Source organism: Leuresthes tenuis, unplaced genomic scaffold (genome assembly GCF_036924035.1).
Source record: "Leuresthes tenuis unplaced genomic scaffold, fLeuTen1.0.hap1 SCAF_23, whole genome shotgun sequence".
Taxonomy (NCBI): Eukaryota; Metazoa; Chordata; class Actinopteri; order Atheriniformes; family Atherinopsidae; genus Leuresthes; species Leuresthes tenuis.
The window spans coordinates 3,894,733-3,921,718 of NW_027325377.1; the positions used below are offsets into that span (position 1 = coordinate 3,894,733).

The 26,986-nt window shown below is 46.9% G+C and overlaps 1 protein-coding gene across 1 annotated transcript; it reads left to right on the forward strand.

Moving 5' to 3' along the window:
• Positions 1 to 26,986, forward strand: cand1 (cullin-associated and neddylation-dissociated 1). Its single transcript, XM_072377969.1, has 26 exons — positions 1 to 321; positions 14,401 to 14,476; positions 14,559 to 14,626; positions 14,701 to 14,855; positions 15,049 to 15,172; positions 15,544 to 15,631; positions 15,713 to 15,881; positions 15,958 to 16,063; positions 16,142 to 16,287; positions 16,373 to 16,524; positions 16,605 to 16,745; positions 17,412 to 17,553; positions 18,121 to 18,329; positions 18,417 to 18,585; positions 18,666 to 18,755; positions 18,853 to 19,006; positions 19,089 to 19,335; positions 19,670 to 19,858; positions 21,748 to 21,891; positions 21,982 to 22,117; positions 22,198 to 22,374; positions 22,462 to 22,557; positions 23,721 to 23,890; positions 23,968 to 24,132; positions 24,240 to 24,347; positions 25,740 to 26,986. The coding sequence occupies exons 1-26, from the start codon at positions 254 to 256 to the stop codon at positions 25,962 to 25,964; spliced, it is 3,714 nt and encodes a 1,237-aa protein (XP_072234070.1). The 5' UTR covers positions 1 to 253; the 3' UTR covers positions 25,965 to 26,986.

A 26,986-nucleotide genomic window follows, 5' to 3' on the forward strand; every position in this document is an offset into this window, starting at 1 on the left:
GCTAACCCCGCCCCTCTGCAGAGAGAACGGGAGCTCCATTCAAACGCACCAAACTCCGCGCCCCGGGATGCGACAGTTGCTGTAGAAGAAGAAAAGGGCGGCCACAGCAACAGCAGAAGAAGCAGAAACACACCCTTTACCTCTAAAATCACGCAAACCAAGAGACACAGCCGGGCACGCAGGCACTCAGCGGCAGAAATACTCTCACTGAGCGCAGTCTGCTAGCAGGAGGCTAACGGCTAACAGCACCGACATGGCGAGCGCCTCGTACCACATCTCCAACCTCCTGGAGAAAATGACCTCCAGTGACAAAGATTTCAGGTAAAATAACCCTCAACAGGGTGACCACATTGCACGACTCTTGGTATGAGCTCAGACTGTTTGCATTCAGTGCAAAACACATCCAACACCCAGGAAGGCCTCAGGCTGGTGTGCTAACAGCTAGCCTGCCACCTGTCTGATCATTGCCACATCGCTAGCCTGCTAGTTAGCTTAGAGCATCTGTACTCGTTTGATTTAACAGCGATGTATTTACACTTAACAGTTGGTTAGATAAATAACCTGCTACACGTGACGCTTAACTGACAGTTGAACTGCGAGTAAACGATCGTCAGTTAGTAGCTAGCCTGCCTGCTAGCTGGTTAGCACCAACTTCTGTCATGCCGCAAGCTAGCGTGATGTCAGCTACTGCCTGGGTGAACGGTGTCTGTACCGGATTGAAGAACCACAGGACCTGGAAGACAACTAGATGAGAGTCAGGTAGCCCAGTGTGTTTTGGGCTAACAGGCTTGGTGTTTTTAAGTTTTATGCTGTGGTAGCTTCGGTAATCGGATGTAAACACAATAGCAGGTCGAGATGGATGGTGTCAGGGTTCACGGTTTGAATATTTAGCTCTGGACTAACTCTGTCACTCGGCATGAGATGTAAATCAAGTTTAATGTTTGATTCCCTGGCTGAGAGCGTCTCATCACCTCTGAGTCACATCTAAAGGTATCTCAGTGGTTCCCTTCATCTGTTTTGAACTAGAAGCCAGACATGCAGCCTTTGGTGTTACTTGCAAAAATAGAAACTTTCTGTGACATAAAGAGACATCTCACACCTTTTTTTAAAGGTGCTGCACAAGTGACAACCTGCTGCAGTAGCTCTGGGCATATTGTGTCTTTTAAAAATGTCTCACAAGCTTTTTTTTCTGTGGAAACAGATTTATTAGTCGTTTTTCTGTGCTGGTTTGGATGATGCACATCTGTTATGATGCGGAGTAATGTCAGCGTGAAAGTTGTTTGCTCATGGGAGCAACTGATTGAGCTTTCCAAAGCCCGAGTAATTCCTGGAATTAGACCCTGAATCCAGATGAGCTGAAGAGGAGACGTCTGGGATGCAGAACTGGAACAAAATGGAGAAAAAGGAGGAGGAAGTTGAAATGATTTTTCTTTTCCTTGGTCATCGTGGAAAGTGTGGATATGTCTCTGAGAAGGCTGCTGGATGTGATTTCCTGTTAATGTTGTCCTCTGAGAGAGTTCACTTGTGTTACCTGTCGAAGTGTGCAAAGTTGTTGCCTAGCTACAGAAACAACATCCCACTCCATTGATGGAGACCTTTGAATACTTCTTGCACAGCCCTCTCTGCCACACTTACACTTTCTAAGCGTTTGGTGAGCTGATTTTATTTTATTTATCTTATTGTTTGCCTATAAAATGCCACATCTTAATACTGCAGCAATATAGCTTCCTTTGGGGAATAATAAAGTTTTAAATTGATTAGAATATATACAGTGGCACACTCACAACTGTTAAGCTGTACATGCTGCCTTACAAGACTGTCTTTGGCCCCAGCTCTTTGTTTTTCAAAGGAAAAGGTCTCTTCTTGTCAGGATCGAGTTGTAGTGGTCATCTAACTCTTGGATGGGTTTTTTGGAGGTAATTTGAGTGGCAATATTACCACAACAGCTTGCAAAATGAAGAGGATTCCACAGGAAATTACATTCTACACTTACTGGGGTTTAATGAACGTCACAGAATCTTAAAAACACAGGAAACCATAAAAAATGTACGTCTTATTCTCACAAAACTACATCCTGTGTGTTGTCTTGGCCACTTTTTAGTCTTTTTGAAAGCGTTACATGATGAACAGTTTATATCCTGATACGTCACACATTCCCTGTTTTACGTCCAGTTGTCATGTCAACATGCTGGATGTGATGATGTCAGATCCCTGCCCACCTTCTTAGCTGTTATGAACATGGCTGCAGCCTGTGTTCATTTTAGAGTTTCTGAGGTTAAAAAGTGCAGCAGATAACTCCAAAGCATAAGTGTGGGGGGGTAAAGTCGGACAAAGAGAGCCACATTTCTGTGTGGAGCTGGTTTTGGAGTGATGTTTTTATTTATCTTGTAATTATCAGATATGGAGCAGGACTTTTTGTTGTCATCAGTGGATGATATGTTGAATATATGCTTTAACAGAGGAAGGATTTCTGCATGTTTGCTTTTAACAAGCATTAGAATAAAGCATTTGCTCATGATAGGCACCAGAATCTGAGGGTTTTTAACTTGCTTTTTTCATTAATTCTGGGTTGAATTGCAATCCTGAAACTGTTATTTCAACATTTGTGTTGCAACGGTCTTCCTCAGATTTAAATCTTGTGCCTAAAGTTGGTTTAAAAAAACAAAAAGCTGCAGTTAATTCGTAGCTTTGACATGTTTCACATTCATATGCATTTCAGCAGAGCAGCTAAGCTATATTGGCTGTTACTTGATAGATTCGTTAACATTAAAACTGCCAACAAAATGAGACAGAAACTAGTTGTAGATCAGTAAATTGCTGTTTTTCATTGTCAGATTCTTCAGTGACGGATTGTTTCTGAGGCTAAAATAAGAGATGGGTTGGGGGTAATCTGTGCTGTCGCTGTGGAAGCTGTTTTTGGTTACCCGAGGTTGATGGGTGCATTAGAGAAACTTAAATTCAGAAGTTTTGTGTCGTCTTTTATTAAAATGAAAAATTTTTTGACTTGCAAGAGAAACCCAACATGAGATCTGCTTTACATTTAGTTTTTGTTCATTAAAAAAGTAATTTTGAAGTGTTCTCACACACTCAAACAACTATTAGTCAGTGTATTGATCAGTCTTACGGTGGACAAATCATTGTTAAAGTTGTTTTTTTATTCTAGAACTCAATTAGGTGTGAAGTCATCGTCAAATTCTTTGCTAAATGAAACGATTGATTGTGGCAGCCTTTTGTTTTTCATTATGCCGTTTTTTCACACACTGCTCAGCCCGTTAAGTGAAGCTTTGTGTTCGTGACTTTGAGTTTATTGAGCTTAAAATGTGGGTTATCTGCTCAGAAACTGACGGTGGGACTCCAGAAAAAAGACTCGACCCTTTCGGACTGCATACAGGATGGAGCCGATGTCATGTTGAATCTGGGTTGTTTACATGTTGACGACACTTAAAGATCTACTTTTCATGCACACGCTGTTGAAATAACCTGTAAAATCAAATCTTTGGTCATTTTAACTTCATGTAACCAAAAGCTAAGCAATCAAGGAACAAACAGAAGTTTGTGAACCTTAAAACTATGCGCTTTGGATTGAGACAGCTGAGATACCGCAGTTTACAACTTTTCAGGCCTTTCTTTATGATTGTAATGCTACGTTTACAACAGCAGGGGGAGCCAAAGAGCAAAGAAAATAGCCAAATTCTCCGGTGGTACTTTGATAAACACCAGCTGTGAATGAGCGGCTTTTACAAACATGATCTTGAGCCTCTGAAACTTTTATTTCAGAGTGCATCCTCTCAGTCCAGGTGAATAGTTTCTGTCTCTCGTCTCTGGTTTCTCCGGGTGATGCTGCTTTTCTGTCTCTTGTCTTTGGTTTCTCCGGGTGATGCTGCTTTTCTGTCTTTGGTTTCTCCGGGTGATGCTGCTTTTCTGTCTCATGTCTTTGGTTTCTCCGGGTGATGCTGCTTTTCTGTCTCATGTCTTTGGTTTCTCCGGGTGATGCTGCTTTTCTGTCTCATGTCTCTGGTTTCTCCGGGTGATGCTGCTTTTCTGTCTCTTGTCTTTGGTTTCTCCGGGTGATGCTGCTTTTCTGTCTCATGTCTCTGGTTTCTCCGGGTGATGCTGCTTTTCTGTCTCTTGTCTTTGGTTTCTCCGGGTGATGCTGCTTTTCTGTCTCTTGTCTTTGGTTTCTCCGGGTGATGCTGCTTTTCTGTCTTTGGTTTCTCCGGGTGATGCTGCTTTTCTGTCTCATGTCTTTGGTTTCTCCGGGTGATGCTGCTTTTCTGTCTCATGTCTTTGGTTTCTCCGGGTGATGCTGCTTTTCTGTCTCATGTCTCTGGTTTCTCCGGGTGATGCTGCTTTTCTGTCTCTAGTCTTTGGTTTCTCCGGGTGATGCTGCTTTTCTGTCTTTGGTTTCTCCGGGTGATGCTGCTTTTCTGTCTCTTGTCTTTGGTTTCCCCGGGTGATGCTGCTTTTCTGTCTTTGGTTTCTCCGGGTGATGCTGCTTTTCTGTCTTTGGTTTCTCCGGGTGATGCTGCTTTTCTGTCTCATGTCTTTGGTTTCTCCGGGTGATGCTGCTTTTCTGTCTCATGTCTCTGGTTTCTCCGGGTGATGCTGCTTTTCTGTCTCTTGTCTTTGGTTTCTGCGGGTGATGCTGCTTTTCTGTCTTTGGTTTCTCCGGGTGATGCTGCTTTTCTGTCTTTAGTTTCTCCGGGTGATGCTGCTTTTCTGTCTCTTGTCTCTGGTTTCCCCGGGTGATGCTGCTTTTCTGTCTCTTGTCTTTGGTTTCTCCGGGTGATGCTGCTTTTCTGTCTTTGGTTTCTCCGGGTGATGCTGCTTTTCTGTCTTTGGTTTCTCCGGGTGATGCTGCTTTTCTGTCTTTAGTTTCTCCGGGTGATGCTGCTTTTCTGTCTCTTGTCTCTGGTTTCCCCGGGTGATGCTGCTTTTCTGTCTCTTGTCTTTGGTTTCTCCGGGTGATGCTGCTTTTCTGTCTTTGGTTTCTCCGGGTGATGCTGCTTTTCTGTCTCTTGTCTTTGGTTTCTCCGGGTGATGCTGCTTTTCTGTCTCTTGTCTTTGGTTTCCCCGGGTGATGCTGCTTTTCTGTCTCTTGTCTTTGGTTTCTCCGGGTGATGCTGCTTTTCTGTCTTTGGTTTCTCCGGGTGATGCTGCTTTTCTGTCTTTGGTTTCTCCGGGTGATGCTGCTTTTCTGTCTTTAGTTTCTCCGGGTGATGCTGCTTTTCTGTCTCTTGTCTCTGGTTTCCCCGGGTGATGCTGCTTTTCTGTCTCTTGTCTTTGGTTTCTCCGGGTGATGCTGCTTTTCTGTCTTTGGTTTCTCCGGGTGATGCTGCTTTTCTGTCTCTTGTCTTTGGTTTCCCCGGGTGATGCTGCTTTTCTGTCTCTCGTCTTTGGTTTCCCCGGGTGATGCTGCTTTTCTGTCTCTTGTCTTTGGTTTCTGCGGGTGATGCTGCTTTTCTGTCTCTTATCATTAGTTTCCCCGGGTGATGCTGCTTTTCTGTCTCTCGTCTTTGGTTTCCCCGGGTGATGCTGCTTTTCTGTCTCTCGTCTTTGGTTTCCCCGGGTGATGCTGCTTTTCTGTCTCTTGTCTTTGGTTTCTGCGGGTGATGCTGCTTTTCTGTCTCTTATCATTAGTTTCCCCGGGTGATGCTGCTTTTCTGTCTCTTGTCTTTGGTTTCTCCGGGTGATGCTGCTTTTCTGTCTCTTGTCTTTGGTTTCTCCGGGTGATGCTGCTTTTCTGTCTCTTGTCTTTGGTTTCCCCGGGTGATGCTGCTTTTCTGTCTCTTATCATTAGTTTCCCCGGGTGATGCTGCTTTTCTGTCTCTTGTCTCTGGTTTCTCCGGGTGATGCTGCTTTTCTGTCTCTAGTCTTTGGTTTCTCCGGGTGATGCTGCTTTTCTGTCTCTTGTCTCTGGTTTCTCCGGGTGATGCTGCTTTTCTGTCTCTAGTCTTTGGTTTCTCCGGGTGATGCTGCTTTTCTGTCTTTGGTTTCTCCGGGTGATGCTGCTTTTCTGTCTCTTGTCTTTGGTTTCCCCGGGTGATGCTGCTTTTCTGTCTCTAGTCTTTGGTTTCTCCGGGTGATGCTGCTTTTCTGTCTCTTGTCTCTGGTTTCCCCGGGTGATGCTGCTTTTCTGTCTCTTGTCTCTGGTTTCTCCGGGTGATGCTGCTTTTCTGTCTCTTGTCTTTGGTTTCTCCGGGTGATGCTGCTTTTCTGTCTCTAGTCTTTGGTTTCTCCGGGTGATGCTGCTTTTCTGTCTCTAGTCTTTGGTTTCTCCGGGTGATGCTGCTTTTCTGTCTCTTGTCTCTGGTTTCTCCGGGTGATGCTGCTTTTCTGTCTCTTGTCTCTGGTTTCTCCGGGTGATGCTGCTTTTCTGTCTCTTGTCTTTGGTTTCCCCGGGTGATGCTGCTTTTCTGTCTCTTGTCTTTGGTTTCTCCGGGTGATGCTGCTTTTCTGTCTCTTGTCTTTGGTTTCTCCGGGTGATGCTGCTTTTCTGTCTCTTGTCTTTGGTTTCCCCGGGTGATGCTGCTTTTCTGTCTCTAGTCTTTGGTTTCTCCGGGTGATGCTGCTTTTCTGTCTCTCGTCTTTGGTTTCTCCGGGTGATGCTGCTTTTCTGTCTCTTGTCTTTGGTTTCCCCGGGTGATGCTGCTTTTCTGTCTCTAGTCTTTGGTTTCTCCGGGTGATGCTGCTTTTCTGTCTCTTGTCTCTGGTTTCTCCGGGTGATGCTGCTTTTCTGTCTCTCGTCTTTGGTTTCTCCGGGTGATGCTGCTTTTCTGTCTCTTGTCTTTGGTTTCCCCGGGTGATGCTGCTTTTCTGTCTCTAGTCTTTGGTTTCTCCGGGTGATGCTGCTTTTCTGTCTCTTGTCTTTGGTTTCCCCGGGTGATGCTGCTTTTCTGTCTCTAGTCTTTGGTTTCTCCGGGTGATGCTGCTTTTCTGTCTCTTGTCTCTGGTTTCTCCGGGTGATGCTGCTTTTCTGTCTCTCGTCTTTGGTTTCTCCGGGTGATGCTGCTTTTCTGTCTCTGGTTTCTCCGGGTGATGCTGCTTTTCTGTCTCTCGTCTTTAGTTTCTCCGGGTGATGCTGCTTTTCTGTCTCTGGTTTCTCCGGGTGATGCTGCTTTTCTGTCTCTTGTCTTTGGTTTCCCCGGGTGATGCTGCTTTTCTGTCTCTAGTCTTTGGTTTCTCCGGGTGATGCTGCTTTTCTGTCTCTTGTCTCTGGTTTCTCCGGGTGATGCTGCTTTTCTGTCTCTTGTCTCTGGTTTCTCCGGGTGATGCTGCTTTTCTGTCTCTGGTTTCTCCGGGTGATGCTGCTTTTCTGTCTCTCGTCTTTAGTTTCTCCGGGTGATGCTGCTTTTCTGTCTCTGGTTTCTCCGGGTGATGCTGCTTTTCTGTCTCTGGTTTCTCCGGGTGATGCTGCTTTTCTGTCTCTCGTCTTTAGTTTCTCCGGGTGATGCTGCTTTTCTGTCTTTAGTTTCTCCGGGTGATGCTGCTTTTCTGTCTCTGGTTTCTCCGGGTGATGCTGCTTTTCTGTCTCTAGTCTTTGGTTTCTCCGGGTGATGCTGCTTTTCTGTCTCTTGTCTCTGGTTTCCCCGGGTGATGCTGCTTTTCTGTCTCTTGTCTTTCGTTTCCCCGGGTGATGCTGCTTTTCTGTCTTTGGTTTCTCCGGGTGATGCTGCTTTTCTGTCTCTCGTCTTTGGTTTCTCCGGGTGATGCTGCTTTTCTGTCTCTTGTCTTTCGTTTCCCCGGGTGATGCTGCTTTTCTGTCTTTGGTTTCTCCGGGTGATGCTGTCTCTTGTCTTTGGTTTCTCCGGGTGATGCTGCTTTTCTGTCTCTAGTCTTTGGTTTCTCCGGGTGATGCTGCTTTTCTGTCTTTGGTTTCTCCGGGTGATGCTGCTTTTCTGTCTCTTGTCTTTGGTTTCCCCGGGTGATGCTGCTTTTCTGTCTTTGGTTTCTCCGGGTGATGCTGCTTTTCTGTCTTTGGTTTCTCCGGGTGATGCTGCTTTTCTGTCTCTTGTCTTTGGTTTCTCCGGGTGATGCTGCTTTTCTGTCTCTAGTCTTTGGTTTCTCCGGGTGATGCTGCTTTTCTGTCTCTTGTCTCTGGTTTCTCCGGGTGATGCTGCTTTTCTGTCTCTAGTCTTTGGTTTCTCCGGGTGATGCTGCTTTTCTGTCTCTTGTCTCTGGTTTCTCCGGGTGATGCTGCTTTTCTGTCTCTTGTCTGTGTCACACTCGGGCGTTTTGACCACGGTGGCAGGGTCAGTTAAGGTGTGCCTGCTTCAGATTATGATGCACCTTCATTGTCATCTCCAGTCAGTTGCTGGCAGTCGAGCTAAAAGTGAAACTGCTCCTTTAAACCCAGCCTTAGTAAAAATCCAGACTTGATTTGATTTGAGAGATTAATGAATTGGAAGTAATCGTCAGTTTAATTAACTTCCAAGTAGGGAGAAAGACGGTTGCTCCTTTGAGGCTGACCGCTGAGCAGGAAGCCGACACGCTTATTCCAGTTTTTATAAATGAAAGTAATCCGTTCAGCTGCTGCAGCTTTGACGATCATTTTGAGTCAAACTACAGAAACCGAGTGTCTGCTCATGAATTCTTCTGCATCGATTGTGTTCAGATCATCTAAAGTAGAGTCCACACAGTGGCTTTCTTACGTGAAACATGTCAAACAAGCGGCTCGTGGATCACTTTCATCGTCTTCACTGCAGAACACTGATGAGTTTAATGTAGCGTCTGAGTCCTTTACATATGTGGCCTTTAGAAATCTTTCTGCTGGTTTCTTTGGTGATAATCATTTTAGCCTTCAGTGTGTCTGATCTGTTTTGTGTTGGAGTTTAAATGTTTTAAAGACCGAGCCGAGGAGAAAGCCGGCCCCTTGTTAAGCAGGACGATCACAACCACAGCTGGCAGCACAGATCATCGGTTTCTTCTCCTCTGACGGCCTCCAGAAATCTGTGAAATTGTGTGACCTGCCACTGCTCGCTTTGGCTGCGGTTAAAATTGCTTGTGACCCCACAAGAGCCGTTTCCGAGCTGATCTGAGGGCTTTAATACTGAGTCACTTTCAGCAGAAGCTCTGCAGGAGACGGGCTTTCTGTTTTTGGGGACGTGTCGCTCACAGCAGATTTTCTTACAGCATGGCTGTTGAGCTGTCAGAGATATGTAAATGGCTTGTCCCGTATGCTGGATGTGCTTCGGAGGAAAACATGATTATCTCATTTGGCATTAAAGGATTTGGTTGTGTTGCAAAAGTAAGGAAGTTAAGAAAATGTCCTGAAACGGCTTGCTTGCCATCTGGATTATTTCCACTGGAACATCTGCATCACCTGCATTTACCTTCGGTCTTATATACGGGTTAATTTCAGATAAAGTCTTCAGAAAGCTGTAAATATTTTTGCGTGATGCAGATTTCAGGAGCTGAAAGCTAAAAAAAACGAGTGACCTTTTGTGTCTGACCTCAAGCTGTCAGACTCCACCAGTCTGATGCATGAAGTCACTGAAGCTGAACCGAAACGGTCGTCCTCCTGCCACGGGGCGCTCACTCTGATCCCCGGTCAGATCGGTGCCTTTAAACAGATGGATGTTAGCCGGGGCCAGGGGGCGGGGCCAGGGGCCGGGGGGCGGGGCCACCTGCAGGTGGTGGAAAGGTTTGGAAGGATTCATTTGTTGCAGAGCAGCACAACGGTCCAGATTCCTCTGATAAGGTTACGACTAAATGTTCAAACCAGAGTGTCCTAATCCAAAGTCATGAGCTCTGCGGTGTGATGTCGGTCTGGACACACGTGCATGTTGGCGTGCACGTGGCCACAGAGAACAGACAAAAAAAGGTTTGTTTTCCTGCGATAAACAGGCTAATCCTCGGTGATGGCTCCCATCGGGTCATGAACTCTCGCCCGATCGGGTTTGTTTTGGAGCCAGAAGTGACCATAGTTGGATGAGGTTGTGGAGCGATTCATCTCTGAAAAGAAATCTGTTAAATTCAGAAGTGATTCTCAGAATGAGCAGGGATCAGAGGGAGAGAATCTCGCTAATGAGGCCATCAGGACTTCTGGGGAAACTGTATGAACTTTGTTTAATGAGAAAAGTTGATGTTTGGAGCCAGAAATGATTGATGAGGGCGGGAATCTCATCACGATACCTTCAAAGCACTGTCTTTGTAACAATCCATAGTTAATTTACTTCCAATTTGTTTGATTAATTAAGCAAATAAAAAAGATGCGAGCAGTTAACTGAAAGGCTGTGTTCGCCCGCAAATTTAAAAGGAAAAGAAAAGTGTGCCTGCAGCAGCATTGCTGCAGTCATTAATGCCCACATCAGCTGTTTTCCGTGACATTCGCTGCTCTTGAGAAGCCATCACGTCTTCGCGCTCCTCCTGCTTTTTAAAACTGTTGCAGAGCGTGTTGTTGCTCAGTGAAATATCTCAGCTTCAGGGAGGCAACGTGGCCAGAAGGCCTGCTTCTGAGGCTGAGCGTGGACACGAATCCTCAGAATTAAAGCTGTGATGGAGTTTCTCCAGCATTTCCATGTTGCTCTGAGCCTCTGACATCTCTGACTCAGCGTTCTTCTGGTTGCCAGCGGCGACGGCTGCCTTTTCCAGCTGGAAACATGCATTTTCTCATATTTGTCGTATATCTGAAATATTGAGCTTCATTGTGCTGGCTCTAAAGTGAGGAGGGGTCTCCTGAACAGGCCTGACTCTTCACTTCCACCAAACCAAGTTCCTCCTTTTTCTTTCCATCAACGTTAACCCATCTGTTACCATCCAGAAAATCACATTTTCACATCCGTTACCTCATCTGAGACCTGACTGTTTCCCACCTCTAACCGTTTCAGGGCAGCACTTGTTCAAGCCCTCATAATGTTGAACTTAAAGGCACATCTGCATCAGAAAACATCTGGCTTTGTCCATGTTTTTTACTCTAAAGTCACATATTAAACTTTTTAACTACACTCCTGTGGAAAACTCCTCGTTTACCTGCACAGGAAACAAGTTTTCAGCTAATAGCTCTTTGGGAATCACCTTGTTGCTGCAGAAATCCTATTTTCTGTCTGTCAAACTGTGTTTTCTTTGCTGTTTTTCATAGATACAACTAAAGAAATGGGAACAAATGATGTGTCTTTGTGACAGGCTGCTGGTAACAAAGTGCCTAAAGATCCAGTTTAAAATGGCTTCTTTGCTAAGTTGTCTGTTCTGTGTCGACACAACACTGGTTCATCCCTTGAGTTGGGAGCCTTTTTCCTGCCTGAAGGGTTCAGAGGTCAGAGATAAGTGGCTGAACAAAGAAAAAACACATGAAAATGCTCAGGTACAAGGACTAAAAATGAGGGAAAAAGCAGAAAAACTGTGAAAGAGCTTCAGAAAGCTGCAGAACTGTTGATCAGGACACTTTAAAGGTTTCAGAAAGCTGCAGAACTATTGATCAGGACACTTTAAAGGTTTCAGAAAGCTGCAGAACTGTTGATCAGGACACTTTAAAGGTTTCAGAAAGCTGCAGAACTGTTGATCAGGACACCTTAAAGGTTTCAGAAAGCTGCAGAACTGTTGATCAGGACACTTTAAAGGTTACAGAAAGCTGCAGAACTGTTGATCAGGACACTTTAAAGGTTACAGAAAGCTGCAGAACTGTTGATCAGGACACTTTAAAGGTTTCAGAAAGCTGCAGAACTGTTGATCAGGACACTTTAAAGGTTACAGAAAGCTGCAGAACTGTTGATCAGGACACTTTAAAGGTTACAGAAAGCTGCAGAACTGTTGATCAGGACACTTTAAAGGTTTCAGAAAGCTGCAGAACTGTTGATCGGGACACTTTAAAGGTTACAGAAAGCTGCAGAACTGTTGATCAGGACACTTTAAAGGTTACAGAAAGCTGCAGAACTGTTGATCAGGACACTTTAAAGGTTACAGAAAGCTGCAGAACTGTTGATCGGGACACTTTAAAGGTTACAGAAAGCTGCAGAACTATTGATCGGGACACTTTAAAGGTTACAGAAAGCTGCAGAACTGTTGATCAGGACACTTTAAAGGTTACAGAAAGCTGCAGAACTATTGATCAGGACACTTTAAAGGTTACAGAAAGCTGCAGAACTGTTGATCAGGACACTTTAAAGGTTTCAGAAAGCTGCAGAACTATTGATCAGGACACTTTAAAGGTTTCAGAAAGCTGCAGAACTGTTGATCAGGACACTTTAAAGGTTTCAGAAAGCTGCAGAACTGTTGATCAGGACACTTTAAAGGTTACAGAAAGCTGCAGAACTGTTGATCAGGACACTTTAAAGGTTTCAGAAAGCTGCAGAACTGTTGATCAGGACACTTTAAAGGTTTCAGAAAGCTGCAGAACTATTGATCAGGACACTTTAAAGGTTACAGAAAGCTGCAGAACTATTGATCAGGACACTTTAAAGGTTTCAGAAAGCTGCAGAACTGTTGATCAGGACACTTTAAAGGTTTCAGAAAGCTGCAGAACTGTTGATCAGGACACTTTAAAGGTTTCAGAAAGCTGCAGAACTGTTGATCAGGACACTTTAAAGGTTTCAGAAAGCTGCAGAACTGTTGATCAGGACACTTTAAAGGTTACAGAAAGCTGCAGAACTGTTGATCAGGACACTTTAAAGGTTACAGAAAGCTGCAGAACTGTTGATCAGGACACTTTAAAGGTTACAGAAAGCTGCAGAACTGTTGATCAGGACACTTTAAAGGTTTCAGAAAGCTGCAGAACTGTTGATCGGGACACTTTAAAGGTTACAGAAAGCTGCAGAACTGTTGATCAGGACACTTTAAAGGTTACAGAAAGCTGCAGAACTGTTGATCAGGACACTTTAAAGGTTACAGAAAGCTGCAGAACTGTTGATCGGGACACTTTAAAGGTTACAGAAAGCTGCAGAACTATTGATCGGGACACTTTAAAGGTTACAGAAAGCTGCAGAACTGTTGATCAGGACACTTTAAAGGTTACAGAAAGCTGCAGAACTATTGATCAGGACACTTTAAAGGTTACAGAAAGCTGCAGAACTGTTGATCAGGACACTTTAAAGGTTTCAGAAAGCTGCAGAACTATTGATCAGGACACTTTAAAGGTTTCAGAAAGCTGCAGAACTGTTGATCAGGACACTTTAAAGGTTTCAGAAAGCTGCAGAACTGTTGATCAGGACACTTTAAAGGTTACAGAAAGCTGCAGAACTGTTGATCAGGACACTTTAAAGGTTTCAGAAAGCTGCAGAACTGTTGATCAGGACACTTTAAAGGTTTCAGAAAGCTGCAGAACTATTGATCAGGACACTTTAAAGGTTACAGAAAGCTGCAGAACTATTGATCAGGACACTTTAAAGGTTTCAGAAAGCTGCAGAACTGTTGATCAGGACACTTTAAAGGTTTCAGAAAGCTGCAGAACTGTTGATCAGGACACTTTAAAGGTTTCAGAAAGCTGCAGAACTGTTGATCAGGACACTTTAAAGGTTTCAGAAAGCTGCAGAACTGTTGATCAGGACACTTTAAAGGTTACAGAAAGCTGCAGAACTGTTGATCAGGACACTTTAAAGGTTACAGAAAGCTGCAGAACTGTTGATCAGGACACTTTAAAGGTTTCAGAAAGCTGCAGAACTGTTGATCAGGACACTTTAAAGGTTACAGAAAGCTGCAGAACTGTTGATCAGGACACTTTAAAGGTTTCAGAAAGCTGCAGAACTGTTGATCAGGACACTTTAAAGGTTACAGAAAGCTGCAGAACTGTTGATCAGGACACTTTAAAGGTTTCAGAAAGCTGCAGAACTGTTGATCAGGACACTTTAAAGGTTTCAGAAAGCTGCAGAACTGTTGATCAGGACACTTTAAAGGTTTCAGAAAGCTGCAGAACTGTTGATCAGGACACTTTAAAGGTTACAGAAAGCTGCAGAACTGTTGATCAGGACACTTTAAAGGTTAAAGAAAGCTGCAGAACTGTTGATCAGGACACTTTAAAGGTTTCAGAAAGCTGCAGAACTGTTGATCAGGACACTTTAAAGGTTTGAGAAAGCTGCAGAACTATTGATCAGGACACTTTAAAGGTTTCAGAAAGCTACAGAACTGTTGATCAGGACACTTTAAAGGTTACAGAAAGCTGCAGAACTATTGATCAGGACACTTTAAAGGTTACAGAAAGCTGCAGAACTATTGATCAGGACACTTTAAAGGTTTCAGAAAGCTGCAGAACTATTGATCAGGACACTTTAAAGGTTTCAGGAGGTCTGGCTGCTTGGAGGTAAAATTTAAAGAAATGAGGGCTGGATCAGGACCTGCAGAACTCGATGGGAACAGCTTCAGGCTTTTAAAGCCTCACCTTCGGCTGAATAAAACAGGCGGCCTCGTTGCTGAGCCTGAACACGGCGTTTGACCTGATGGCCGTTTCATGGCTTCGTTTTGTGTTTTCAGGTTTATGGCCACAAACGACCTGATGACGGAGCTGCAGAAAGATTCCATCAAACTGGACGACGACAGTGAGAGGAAGGTCGGTGCATGCTGCTCACACCGGTTCAGCGCTCGCCGTTGTTTGCGTGCAGGAATTGATCGATTGTTTGATTGATTGACAGGTGGTGAGGATGATCCTCAAACTGCTGGAAGACAAGAATGGAGAAGTTCAGAACTTAGCTGTGAAATGGTAAGAACGACACCTGATCTCACTCAAACGCTCATGCCTGGCGTCTCTAACTGTGGGTGCGTTTGTTTCGTCAGCCTGGGCCCTCTGGTCAGTAAGGTGAAGGAGTACCAGGTGGAGACCATCGTGGACACGCTTTGCACCAACATGCTGTCAGACAAAGAGCAGCTCCGAGACATTTCATCCATCGGACTCAAAACCGTCATCGGAGAGTTGCCTCCTGCCTCCAGTGGTAAAAACACTCCAAGTTCTCAAGTTTATTAGAGCTGCAGCCATTTAAAAAGGAAAGAACTACATCCTGAAAACTTTTTCTTAGAATAAAGCACATTTTTAGCCCTTTGAACAGAGTTTTTTACATTAAATGTCTCAGTGTGGCCAAGCTGCAGGTGGAAAACATTACATTTTCTCCCCCGTCTGCCTCTCAGGATCAGCTTTAGCCGCCAGTGTTTGTAAGAAGATCACGGGTCGATTGACAAGCGCCATCGCCAAACAGGAAGACGTCTCTGTGCAGCTGGAGGCGCTCGACATCATGGCCGACATGCTCTGCAGGTACAGTAAGGTGTGACTGAGCTGTGGAAGCCATTTGGACCAGTAGGGGGCGACATTTCACCGAACAGAATCCGCTCCGTCCCTGCTTTGGTGAGAGCTGGACTGACGCCTGTGCGGCAGCCTGAGGGGAAGTCGGTGCTGGTGTTGCTCCTGTTAAAGTCAGACGCCAAAGGCCCGGTTCATGTTAAAATGCGTCCCGGATGAGCTGATAGCACTAAATGCAGCTGTGACTCACTCAGGACAGATTTAGGACTCTTTTTGTCAGCTTTATGACGCCTGAAGCTTCATATTTTTGGCTCCTTGTCTCTATTGATGCCATAGGTGATGCCATAACTCATTCAGGTGTTCTTTGTCGGTGTGTCTCTTTGCAGACAGGGCGGTCTGTTGGTAAACTTCCACCCCTCCATCCTCAGCTGTCTGCTCCCTCAGCTCACCTCCCCCAGACTGGCCGTCAGAAAGGTGCGTTCGACCTTCTCAGCATTAAGTAGCCGAGCTGGAAGCTTCAGGTGGGTTTAACTCGGGGGTTTTTGACTGTTTCAGAGGACCATCATGGCTCTCGGCCACCTGGTGATGTCCTGCGGGAACCTGGTCTTCATCGACCTGATCGAGCACCTTCTGACCGAGCTGGGGAGGAACGACAACATGTCGACCACCAGGACGTACATCCAGTGCACGGCCGCCATCAGCAGACAGGCGGGCCACAGGATCGGTGAGTCAGAGGAGTGTGAGGTAAGACCGCAGGCTGCCGTCTAACTGCTCCTCACCTCTGACCCGTGTGTCTGCAGGCGAGTATCTGGAGAAAATCATCCCTCTGGTGGTGAAGTTCTGTAACGTGGACGATGACGAGCTCAGAGAATACTGCATCCAGGCCTTCGAGTCCTTCGTCAGGAGGTAAAACCCGAGAAACGGCGAGTGGAGGTGCCGCTACAGCCGCCGCTGTTCTCGCTTTTTACGTGCGTTTGTCTGCAGGTGTCCGAAGGAGGTTTACCCCCACGTTCCCACGGTCATCTCCATCTGCCTGCGCTACCTGACCTACGACCCCAACTACAACTTTGACGACGAGGATGAGGACGACAACGCCATGGATGCCGAGCAGAACGATGAAGACTATCAAGGTACCGAAGCAGATTCCAGCCAATCACGTCAGCCTGCTGCCACGGGATTGGCTGCCCGGATAACGGCGTCTCTCTGTGCGTCCAGGCAGCGACGACGAGTACAGCGACGACGACGACATGAGCTGGAAGGTTCGCAGGGCGGCGGCCAAGTGTCTGGACGCCGTGGTTTCAACCCGTCACGAGATGCTGCCGGAGTTTTATCGCTCGGTGTCCCCTGCACTCGTCTGCCGCTTCAAGGTAACGTCTGTCCATCAAAGTGTCCGCACCTGCTGCTGAAACTGTGACCAGAACCCGCCCGGGCCGACCTTTGTGTGCAGGAGCGGGAGGAGAACGTGAAGGCGGATGTTTTCCACGCCTACCTGTCGCTGCTCAAACAGACCAGACCGGCTCAGAGCTGGCTGGCTGATCCGGACGCCATGGAGCAGGGCGAGACTCCGCTAACGATGCTGCAGAGCCAGGTTGGTAAAGTCTGCACTTCTACACGTCTGAAGGCGTCAACTCTTCCAGCCTCCACACTGGATGTAATGTTTCACCGCGTCATTGTCAGAATTTAGAGAAACATGGAGTCAGAGGTCAGTTCAGACTGATTTAAACTGCTTTTTGTCTTCTGAAACGACTCAAACCTCCACAGTTTGAACTGTTTAACTGATTTCTGCATGTTGCTGTTTCACTGGTTTTTCAGGTTCATTTGATCTAATAGTTTTTCCCTTTAAAGTCCGATAGAAAGTCGGTTATTTCTTCCGTTGCAGAAGCTTGAATCCCTTTCCCCCGCGGACACATGAGGCCTAAAACTCACAGGACCCCTTTCAGAGGTTTAACAGGAAGTTGGCTGTTGCTTTGACTGGATGAAAATAGAAAAATAATCATTTGTTTTCATCTGACTTTATTTAAAATGTGTTGAAATAAACTGGTCGTAGTGGTTGTAGTTCAGTTTCTGTGCAGCAGGTGTCACTGTTGTCCATTTTTAATTAAAAAAAAAAAATAAAAGCTGCTGGTTTGGCTGTCTCCGTTCCCACGGCAACAGGAAACCCTGAGCATCCCACACCGGCGACAGTGACAGGAAGTAGAGTCTGTGGTCGCCTCTCTCACCATCTGTCTCTGTTAATGACTCTCATCCTCCGCAGGTGCCCATGATCGTCAAAGCTCTTCACAAGCAGCTGAAGGAGAAAAGCGTGAAAACCCGCCAGTGTTGTTTCAACATGTTGACCGAGCTGGTGAACGTCCTCCCAGGAGCCCTGACTCAGCACATCCCAGTACTAATACCAGGTAGACCTACTAATAATCCCACTACTGCAAACTCTCACGTTCAGTGCTTCAGTACAGGCTGTGGAAAAGGTGTGAAACACAAGGGTTTTAGTCCGAAATCAGCTCCTCCTGAAGTCTACGATCATCTCACTGCAACTAAAACCAAGATAAATGATGCACAAGTGAACTGAGTTAAGCAGCATTTTGCCTTCAAATCCGTTCTGAACGTTAAAGACGAACAAAAAAATATTCACAGATTCATTTGGATGTTTATTTATGTATTTGGACCAGTTGTTATCCATCATTTATTTGCTTTTCGCATGTGTTTGAGGGCTGAGTTTTGACACATTTCGTGACAGAGATTTGCTTTAAAAGTCTCTGTGGTGGAACCTTTCACTTCTATTGAGGCTTGTTGAATTAATTCTGAGCACAGTCCCTCTCTGGTTGGTGTTCTGGACCAGATTGGTCACTCGAATCTGCCGAACACTGCGTTTCTAAAGGAATTCTCCGTATTTCAGTCAAACCTGAGTTACGGATCATTGCTGGACATGAACTGATGACCTCATCAGTCACCACTCTGTGTTTCAGGCATCATCTTCTCTCTGAACGATAAGTCCAGCAGCTCCAACCTGAAAATCGATGCCCTCGCCTGCCTCCACGTCATCATGGTCACACACCCCGCCCACGCCTTCCACCCCCACGTCCCCGCGCTCGTCCCACCCGTGGTGGCGTGCGTGGGAGACCCCTTTTACAAGATCACGTCGGAGGCGCTGCTCGTCACCCAGCAGCTGGTTAAGGTGGGAGTTGAAGCTGCCGCCGCAGCGTTTCGGCTGCTGCTCAGCGTTTCGGGCGATGCTTATTGGTCTTTATTCTGCGTCCTCCAGGTGATACGACCGCTGGACAACCTATCAGAGGGCTCCGATAGCTTTGACCCCTCCCCCTACATCATGGACCTGTTCACGTGTACGATCAAGCGTTTGAAGGCCGCCGACATCGATCAGGAGGTCAAAGAACGCGCCATTTCCTGCATGGGACAGATCATCTGTAACCTAGGTAACCGCCGGCCGTCGATGACACGGTGTGATGTCATCGCTGCAGGATCTGTTCTCACTTCCTGGTTTGTTTTGCCGTAGGTGATCGTCTGCCCACGGAGCTTCCAGGAACGCTGCTGATCTTCTTAGAACGCCTCAAGAACGAGATCACACGACTGACAACGGTGAAAGGTAAGCTCCGCCCCCAGACAGCTGTTGGGAAGGATGAGGCGGCGTGCTGGATGTTGTCGTGATGGCGGGCGGATGTAAAGGTTTGATGTGTTCACAGCTCTGACGTTGATCGCTGGCTCTCCGTTGAAGATCGATCTGAGGCCGGTTCTCCCCGACGCCGTTCCCATCCTCGCCTCCTTCCTCCGAAAGAACCAGCGCGCCCTGAAGCTGTGCACGCTGGCCGCTCTGGACATCCTGCTGAGGAACTACAGGTAACGGCTCCACCTGTGAGCCCCGCCCTGCATCGTCAGCGCCGCCCTCTCCCGCTGCTCACAGTTTCTTTGTGTCCCCCAGCTCCGCGGTGACCCCCGTCATGGTGGACGCCGTCCTCGCCGAGCTGCCCCCTCTCATCTCCGAGAGCGACATGCACGTGTCTCAGATGGCGCTGAGCTTCCTGTCCACGCTGGCCGTGACTCACCCGTCCTCGCTGGCTCAGCTGAGTGGAGGAAGCGGAGGAAACATCCTCCAGCAGCTCATCGCGCTGGTTCGATCCCCGCTGCTGCAGGGAGGAGCGCTCGCCGCCATGCTGGACTTCTACCAGGTTTCTTTTTTAAATCTTTTTATTATTTTCTCGTTTCTGGGCTCCAGTCACAGACGTTGGTGTCGATTCTCAGTCACCCAGGTCACGGCGGTCTGAAAACAGACCAGAAAGAAGGAAATAAGAGGCTTTATTAGACTTTCAGCTGCATTAAAACACAGTTTATGAGAAAATACAGCAGACAGATGTTAGCACAGCTGGATGTTAGCACAGCTGGATGTTAGCACAGCTGGATGTTAGCTAATACCTGCTGCCCCATAGTCCTGTTATGTCAAAGTTTCTGATCGGATTACCTGAATACTTGTTTCATCAGAACGAACTGTGTGTGTTTGTTCAGGCTCTGGTGGCCACCGACACCCCTGGACTGGGCTACATGGACCTGCTGAGGATGCTGACGGGTCCGGTTTACTCTCAGAGTGCTGCGCTGCCTCACAAACAGGCGTACTGCTCCATCGCCAAGTGTGTGGCCGCTCTGACCCGAGCCTGTCCCACCGAGGGCCCCGCCGTGGTGGGCCAGTTCATCCAGGTGAGCCTCCCATATCGGTCTTTGAGATTCTGGGAACAGCAAGTAAACCCGAGCTGAGAGAAGGGTTCTGGTGGAGTGATGGAACTGTAAGATGTGTCGGATACGTAGGAGCTGGGTCATTAAGAGCTTTATGTGTAACGAGAAGCATTTGAAATTCTGTTCTAAGCTTTATCTGAGATCTGGCTGCAGCATGTTGGACCAAATGAAAGATCTTTCAGGAATTACAGGGACATCCAGCTAAAATGGTCCAGGAGCATGGACCGGTTCCTCAGCATCACTTTGGGACAAGATGCTCCTTGTTTTATTGGTGTCACGCAGATGAAAGAAGGCAGCTCCAGAGTAGGGCTGCCACAAACCATCATTTTAATAGTCGACTAATCACCGATTATTATTTTTTTGGACTAATCTAATCATATATTGAATGTAAAACATGCAGCTTATCGCACCAGGATGCAGCTGCTCTTATATAACCTTCATTAGCTTTCAGCTTGGAGTGTTTAAGGTAGATGCTAACTAAAAAAAACATAGTTCATAGTTCTTTAACCCTTTGAAATATGCAGCTTGTTGCAACAAACAATTATTTAACTGTGTAGCAAACACACAAAAATAAATACTTTTCTTTCCTTCGTTTGTCTCTGGCATCAAACATGGCTGCATTTAAATCAAATAGTTATTATTAGTCTCACTGACTCAAATATAACAGCAACATGTTCAGTTTGGACTCAGTCAGGACATTTGCTTGCTGAGGTGTGCATGTAGCTTTGTAACAAAGCCGTTCATTGAAGATGAACTTACTTTTTTTAGCACTGAAACATAACGTTAGAAAACATTAGCGTTCCCATTGAAACACATCACTGTTATAACGTTACAGAAAACACATGAAATATGTGTGCTAAGGCTAATTAATCCAATCATCATCGCTAATGTTAACGTTTACAGCTATCAATATGAGTAAGTAGCAAGCTAACTCTCTGTTTACGCTAATGTTAGCAGCTAACTAGCCAGTTAGCAGCTAACTAGCCAGTTAGCTTACCAAGATGACGGCCCCTCTTCACAATCAGCCACAACAACATGCTTCCTGTTGTTGTGGCTGATGTGGAAGGAAAATTCTGCCGTACAGATACTGCATTGCACACATTTGTCTTTAATTTTCTTAAAATGCTCCCACACTTTTGAGCTCTGTTGCCGGGTAGCCATGATACCAGATCCCGTCTGGTTTAACTTCCTGTGACATCACGGCTGACCCCCGGTTACCATGACTGCGCATGTGTGTCAAGGACAGAAAGGCAGACGCAGCAGTTTTGAGAGAAAAACTATTAAATTAGTCCTCGACGATTTTAATAGTTTAATCGTGGCAGCCCCACTGCAGAGATCTGTTGAATGTGAGAGTCAAAAATACGTCCAGCGTTCCTCTCAGTACAGCTAGAAGCTAAGGCAAAGCCATCAAGAGTTGCTGTACTGTTAGAAAGTGACCATCTGAGGTGAAGCAAAGATTTCTATCGTTTCTTCTTAAAGTAAAAGAAGTGAAACTGGCTCATGTGACTGAAGCAGTTAAACACGCCTGCCTTAGTCAGTCTTCTTTTTGGAGGATTGTCAGATGTTTGCATCTCTAAGAAATAACTTGCTGCTCATATATGTCCAGGTCACATGATGTATAAGGTGTAAACGTGACCCACGGTTATTTTGTTACAGGCGACCAGGTATGAATGAAGAAAATGACACTTTTACACGTCAGCTTTCAAACTGGGAGCTTCCCAACTCCGCAGCGTAGATTTTGGACTCTGATTCTTATCATTTAGATCCATTTCTGGTGGAAAAGCTCAGCATCTGGACAGAATGCAGAATCTCTAACCGAAAACCCGAATGTGTGCTGACTCTGGTTTCCACAGGATGTGAAGAACAGCCGCTCAACAGACTCCATCAGGCTGCTGGCTCTGCTCTCATTGGGCGAGGTGGGACACCACGTGGACCTCAGTGGCCAACCAGAGCTCAAGACCGTCATCCTGGATGCTTTCTCCTCCTCCAGTGAAGAGGTAACACCCAGGCCTTGCAGAAGGCTCTTGTTGGTTCTGTTTCTGCGCGTTTGAAGCCTTTAAGCTGGTCTCGGGCTGTTTGTGTCTCAGGTGAAGTCGGCAGCCTCGTACGCGCTGGGCAGCATCGCTGTGGGGAATCTCCCGGAGTATCTGCCCTTCGTCCTGCAGGAGATCTCCTCCTCCAAGAGGCAGTACCTGCTGCTGCACTCGCTCAAAGAGATCATCAGTGAGATCAGCTTAAGTTAATGAATCCATGCGTGTGTGTGTGTGTGTTTGTGGTTTTAACGTGTGTGTGTGTGTGTCCAGGCTCAGCGTCTGTGTCGGGGTTGAAGCCCTACGTGGAGTCGGTTTGGTCTCTGCTGCTCAAACACTGCGAGTGTCAGGAGGAAGGAACCAGGAACGTGGTGGCGGAGTGTTTGGGCAAACTGACTCTGATCGACCCCGAGACCCTGCTGCCCCGCCTCAAAGGATACCTGCTGTCAGGTGATCAATACAGTCTGAGCCAGTGGGCAGCCAGATTCAAACTGTCATTAACCAATAGAATCATCTGATTTTAATCTATTTCTGCAGGTTCATCGTACGCCAGGAGCTCTGTGGTCACAGCGGTGAAGTTCACGATCTCTGACCAACCGCAGCCCATCGACCCCCTGCTGAAGAACTGCATAGGTAACAGCTGACCGTCTGCTTTTGTTGCATTTCTGTCGACCGCTGACACTTTTCTGAATGTTTAAGACTCAACAAACGGAAAATAAATGCTGATAAAAATGCAATTTTTTTGATAAAACTTTGAAAAGATCTGAGGACAGACCAGTTTTATGACCCTTTATGGCTCCCATACTCCAGACAGCTTTGAATAAAAAGACTTTTATGAGACCTCACACAGTGTTCAGTCAGACTTCCCATCATTTCCCATCATGCACCTGGCGGTGAAATGCTGAACAACAAATTCGTGCTGTTTCCATAATGCAGAGCTGCTCCTCCTTTTCAACGGTCCAGCTGAACTGCACGTTTTTTAGCCCCGTCGCCATGGTTACTCTCGGTCGCAGCGTCCCCTGCTTTCTGTTTGGAAGCAACAACGGCGCACGTGTTGGTTTGAAAACGCAGAATTTCCCTAAAACGTGCTTTATTGGGAATCAGCTGTAATAATAAACACTTAACAGCCGAGTTTACAGCACAGCTGCACGAGGGACTCGGCCCCCGACCACATGAAGTGGGTTAGCTTCAGGTAGAAGTCAAACCACTGAACTGTTTCTCTTCAGTAACTCTGTTCCTGCTTAACGTCACTCGCCCTAACAGCAGATGACGATCCGTCTCCAGGGACCAGCTCTGTGTTGTTGTATATCGGTCCTCGTGCCGCTACTCGTCCAAACTTCATCCAGGAAGCTTGTAGCTGCTCAGGAACAGCTGTGATTGGCTCATGCAGACATGTGACCAACAGGGAAGGGCTCACTATGCTTTCAGTTTAATTACAAGTCACGGTTAAAGTTTGATTGACTGTGCAGCCACCTTATGGACATGTTAACAGCGGCAAAGACTTGACTTTTAGTGGTGGGGGGGGGGCTTTAAAGTTAGGCATGAAGTCTGGCTAAAAGCCCATCGATCAACAGAGCGGCTCAGTTTGTGACTTTTTTCTGTTCTTATGGTTTGGTTGTTGTTGTGATGAGCTGATTCTAAAAGAGATTAAAGTCTAATATGACTAATAATATAATATAAAAGGTTTTATCTGCTGTGTGTGATTCAAGCTGGGACGTTTTAGTCGGTCAGTTAATGCTAAAAAAACATTTCAAATGTCAGTTTTATGCTTATAATTACTCCCTTTACCCACCCAGGTGACTTCCTGAAGACGCTGGAGGACCCGGACCTGAACGTGCGGCGCGTTGCCTTGGTAACGTTCAACTCCGCCGCCCACAATAAGCCCAGTCTGATCCGAGAGCTGCTGGACTCGGTTTTACCACAACTTTACAATGAGACCAAAGTGAGGAAGGAGCTGATCCGAGAGGTGAGAACGCCGCAGATCGGGGTGACATCAGCGGGGGGCGGGGCTCAGGGGCTGACTGCTGTCCCGGCTGTGTGCAGGTGGAGATGGGTCCGTTCAAACACACGGTGGATGACGGGCTGGACTTGAGGAAGGCTGCGTTCGAGTGCATGTACACTCTGCTGGACAGCTGCTTGGACCGGATCGACATCTTCACCTTCCTGAACCACGTGGAGGACGGCCTCAAGGACCACTACGACATCAAGGTCGGACTGCGCAGAGGGGGGCGGGTTTGTGTGCTGTCTGTCTGTTTGAGCCGGGTGGCGGCCATCTTTGATGCTGATGCTCGAGTTCTGTGCCATGGTGTTGTTAGATGCTGACGTTCCTGATGCTGGCCCGGCTGTCGTCGCTGTGTCCCAGCGCTGTTCTGCAGAGACTGGACAGACTGGTGGAGCCGCTGAGAGCCACCTGCACCACCAAGGTACGTCACCACCACACAACCCTGTTTCTGAGTGCTCTGCTCTGTGTGCTGCTGTAGAGGGAACTGTTGGGGTAGGGAGCATCTCTCCATTTATCTTCCCGTTAGCAGCAGCTCTTTGAGCCCCTGAGGTTTTTTTTTTAACTGCTTCAGACAACAGCTGTGTTTTCATTTCAGTTTAAAGCACCAGCTGAAAAAAAAGCTGTAACCAACACCACTTTCCAGCAGCTGCTGAGGTGGTGCCAGAGCTCGGCTGGTTTGGTGTTGCATCCCTTTTATTCTGAAGATCACATTCAAGCTGGTTTACGGTGCCTGTTGGGCCCCTCGTCATCCAGCCTGTTGGTGGTGTTCATGGACAGGATTGGGAGGCGTTGTTGGGCAGAGGAGGGTTTGGGAGGTTGTTCCATCGCTGCTTTTTGCAGATGATGTGGTTCTGTTGGCCTTCAGCTGCACTGCAGCAGGTCACAGCTGAGCGGGAAGCAGCCGGGATGAAAGTCGGCTCTTCCAAATCCAGGCCATGGTTCTCCAGAAGGCTGGAGATGAGTCTCCGCCTCCTGCCTCAGGCAGGCGGGGTTTTATATCTCCTCTGGCCTGGGAACACCTTCCTGGGATCCCCCCGGAGGAGCTGAGAGTGTTGCTGTGGTCTGGGTTTCCCTCCTGGACCTGCTCAGATAAATGGAAGGAAGGATGGAGCTCAGTGCAGGGAGACGGTCGACTTCCACAGATGTTTCATCTGTAAACACTGACCAGTATTTATGAACCGCTCTCCAAACGGGATCGAAACATTAAACAGAAGGAAAACGCTGAGCGTGCATGTTGAAGCTCAGTTTTCTCCCTTGATTTAAGCAGACCAGACGGCTACACTGGCTCTGGATTTTTAAACAGTCTGGTTGGTCTCTGTAGCCCCTCCCCAGGTCCCTGATGTATGGAAAGAAGCCAGGAAGGAGCTGGTGCTGCTGTAGCACCAGTTTTTCTGGTCGGTTCTTTGATGGTCGGAACTGAAAACTCGCTAGCTAAAGGCCACAAAACGTCCGTTCTACCAAGTATGCGGACCTGCCTCATACATGGCAGAAGGGCTCTCTGGTTCTTTCTGGGGTTTTCAAAACTATTTTATCTTTAGCAATTTGATAGCAGTCTTAAAACTGGTCCCTGCTTGCTGTAGAGTTTCAGCTCCTTCAGTTTAGCTGTTTTTAGAGGAAAAAGTAAAGCCTCAGCTGAAAACTGCAGAAAAACACAGTTTGTTGAATCTGACGCGAAGCTTAAATCTTCCGCTGCACGGAGAAAGCTCGTCGGGCTCGTTTTCATCAGCTGCTTTGCAGGGAATAAGCTGGCGTGTGGTCAGCAGGGGGCGGTAGAGGCCACACAGCAGAATGAAAATGTCTCGTGTCTCTGCAGGTGAAGGCGAACTCTGTGAAGCAGGAGTTCGAGAAGCAGGACGAGCTGAAGCGATCAGCGATGCGAGCCGTCGTCGCGCTGCTGACCATCCCCGAGGCCGAGAAGTCGCCACTGATGTCAGAGTTCCAGTCCCAGATCTCGTCCAATCAGGAGCTGGCGGCCATCTTTGACTCCATCCAGAGAGACTCCAGCTCGGCCAACATGGAGTCCATGGACACCAGCTAAGAACACGGACAGAACAAGTTCCCACGATGCAACACGGCACCACCCCGCTGCTGGAGCGCTATCCCTGCAGCATGTTTCCATGACAACAGGACGCAGACACACACTTGCACACACGTACACACACAGATGTAGTGACACACCCTCTCCTAACGACCGATCGTTCCATGATGCATTGCACTGAAATCTGCTGTTGGGAAAGAAAGGAGGAAGACTGACGGACGGCTCTCACACACGGACAAAAAGGACAAAAAAGATGATCGAGAAAAAAAAAATTCCAGAAAAATAATTTCCATGCGAGGCTTCGAGGCTCCTCCCACTTCCTGTTTGTTTTTCTATTGAGATCATCTGATTGGCTGATCTCCCTGTGCATCATCATTCTTCTCTTTTTAGTTTTTTTTTCTTTCTTTTCATGATTCCAGAAAGTTCCACAGGTACTGTAACCTGATTGGCCGCTGCTGAGTGACTGACAGTTGGCGTGTTAAAACTGACCAATGGTTGGGAAAACAGCCTTTTTTCCCGCCTGAAGCTGTGGTGACCAATGGGAGAAGGGCTCGCTCTGTGTTTTTGCGAAAGATTTAGGCAACCAATAGGAGGCTTTGAGAGGAAGAGTGGGCGGGGTTTTACTGTTTGTGGACCAATTAGCATCTTCTGTTTCCCCTCGATTCAATAGACCGGCCCTCGACTTCTTCAGTCCTAGGAGGGAAGGAAGGAAGGGAGGGAGGGAGGGAAGAGAATGAATTATCGGACCATGTCCCATTTGATCTGACTGGACCATACTGGCTGTGTAAAACAAAGTAACACTTTTCTGTTCTGAGTCCGGCTGCCTCAAACTGGTTTAAGCCAGTCCCCTCTGGTCAGCTGTGGTTTTGATTTCACTGTCCTGATAGTTTTGTTTGGTCCAATGTGGTGAAACCAGGCTCAGGCTGGTTTAATCCGGTTTGGTCCGGTCTTGTCAGGACAATCCACTGTTGTTTATCGCCCGAGAAAAATAAAAAGGTCCATTTCTGCCTGCCTTCATACTC

Bases quoted from the DNA above. Each gene is read 5' to 3' on its own strand.
- cand1 (XM_072377969.1), top strand. From the start codon at position 254: ATGGCGAGCGCCTCGTACCACATCTCCAACCTCCTGGAGAAAATGACC. The intron at 18,330-18,416 runs GTGGGAGTTGAA...TGCGTCCTCCAG, and splicing joins TCACCCAGCAGCTGGTTAAG to GTGATACGACCGCTGGACAA. The intron at 22,375-22,461 runs GTGATCAATACA...CTATTTCTGCAG, and splicing joins CAAAGGATACCTGCTGTCAG to GTTCATCGTACGCCAGGAGC.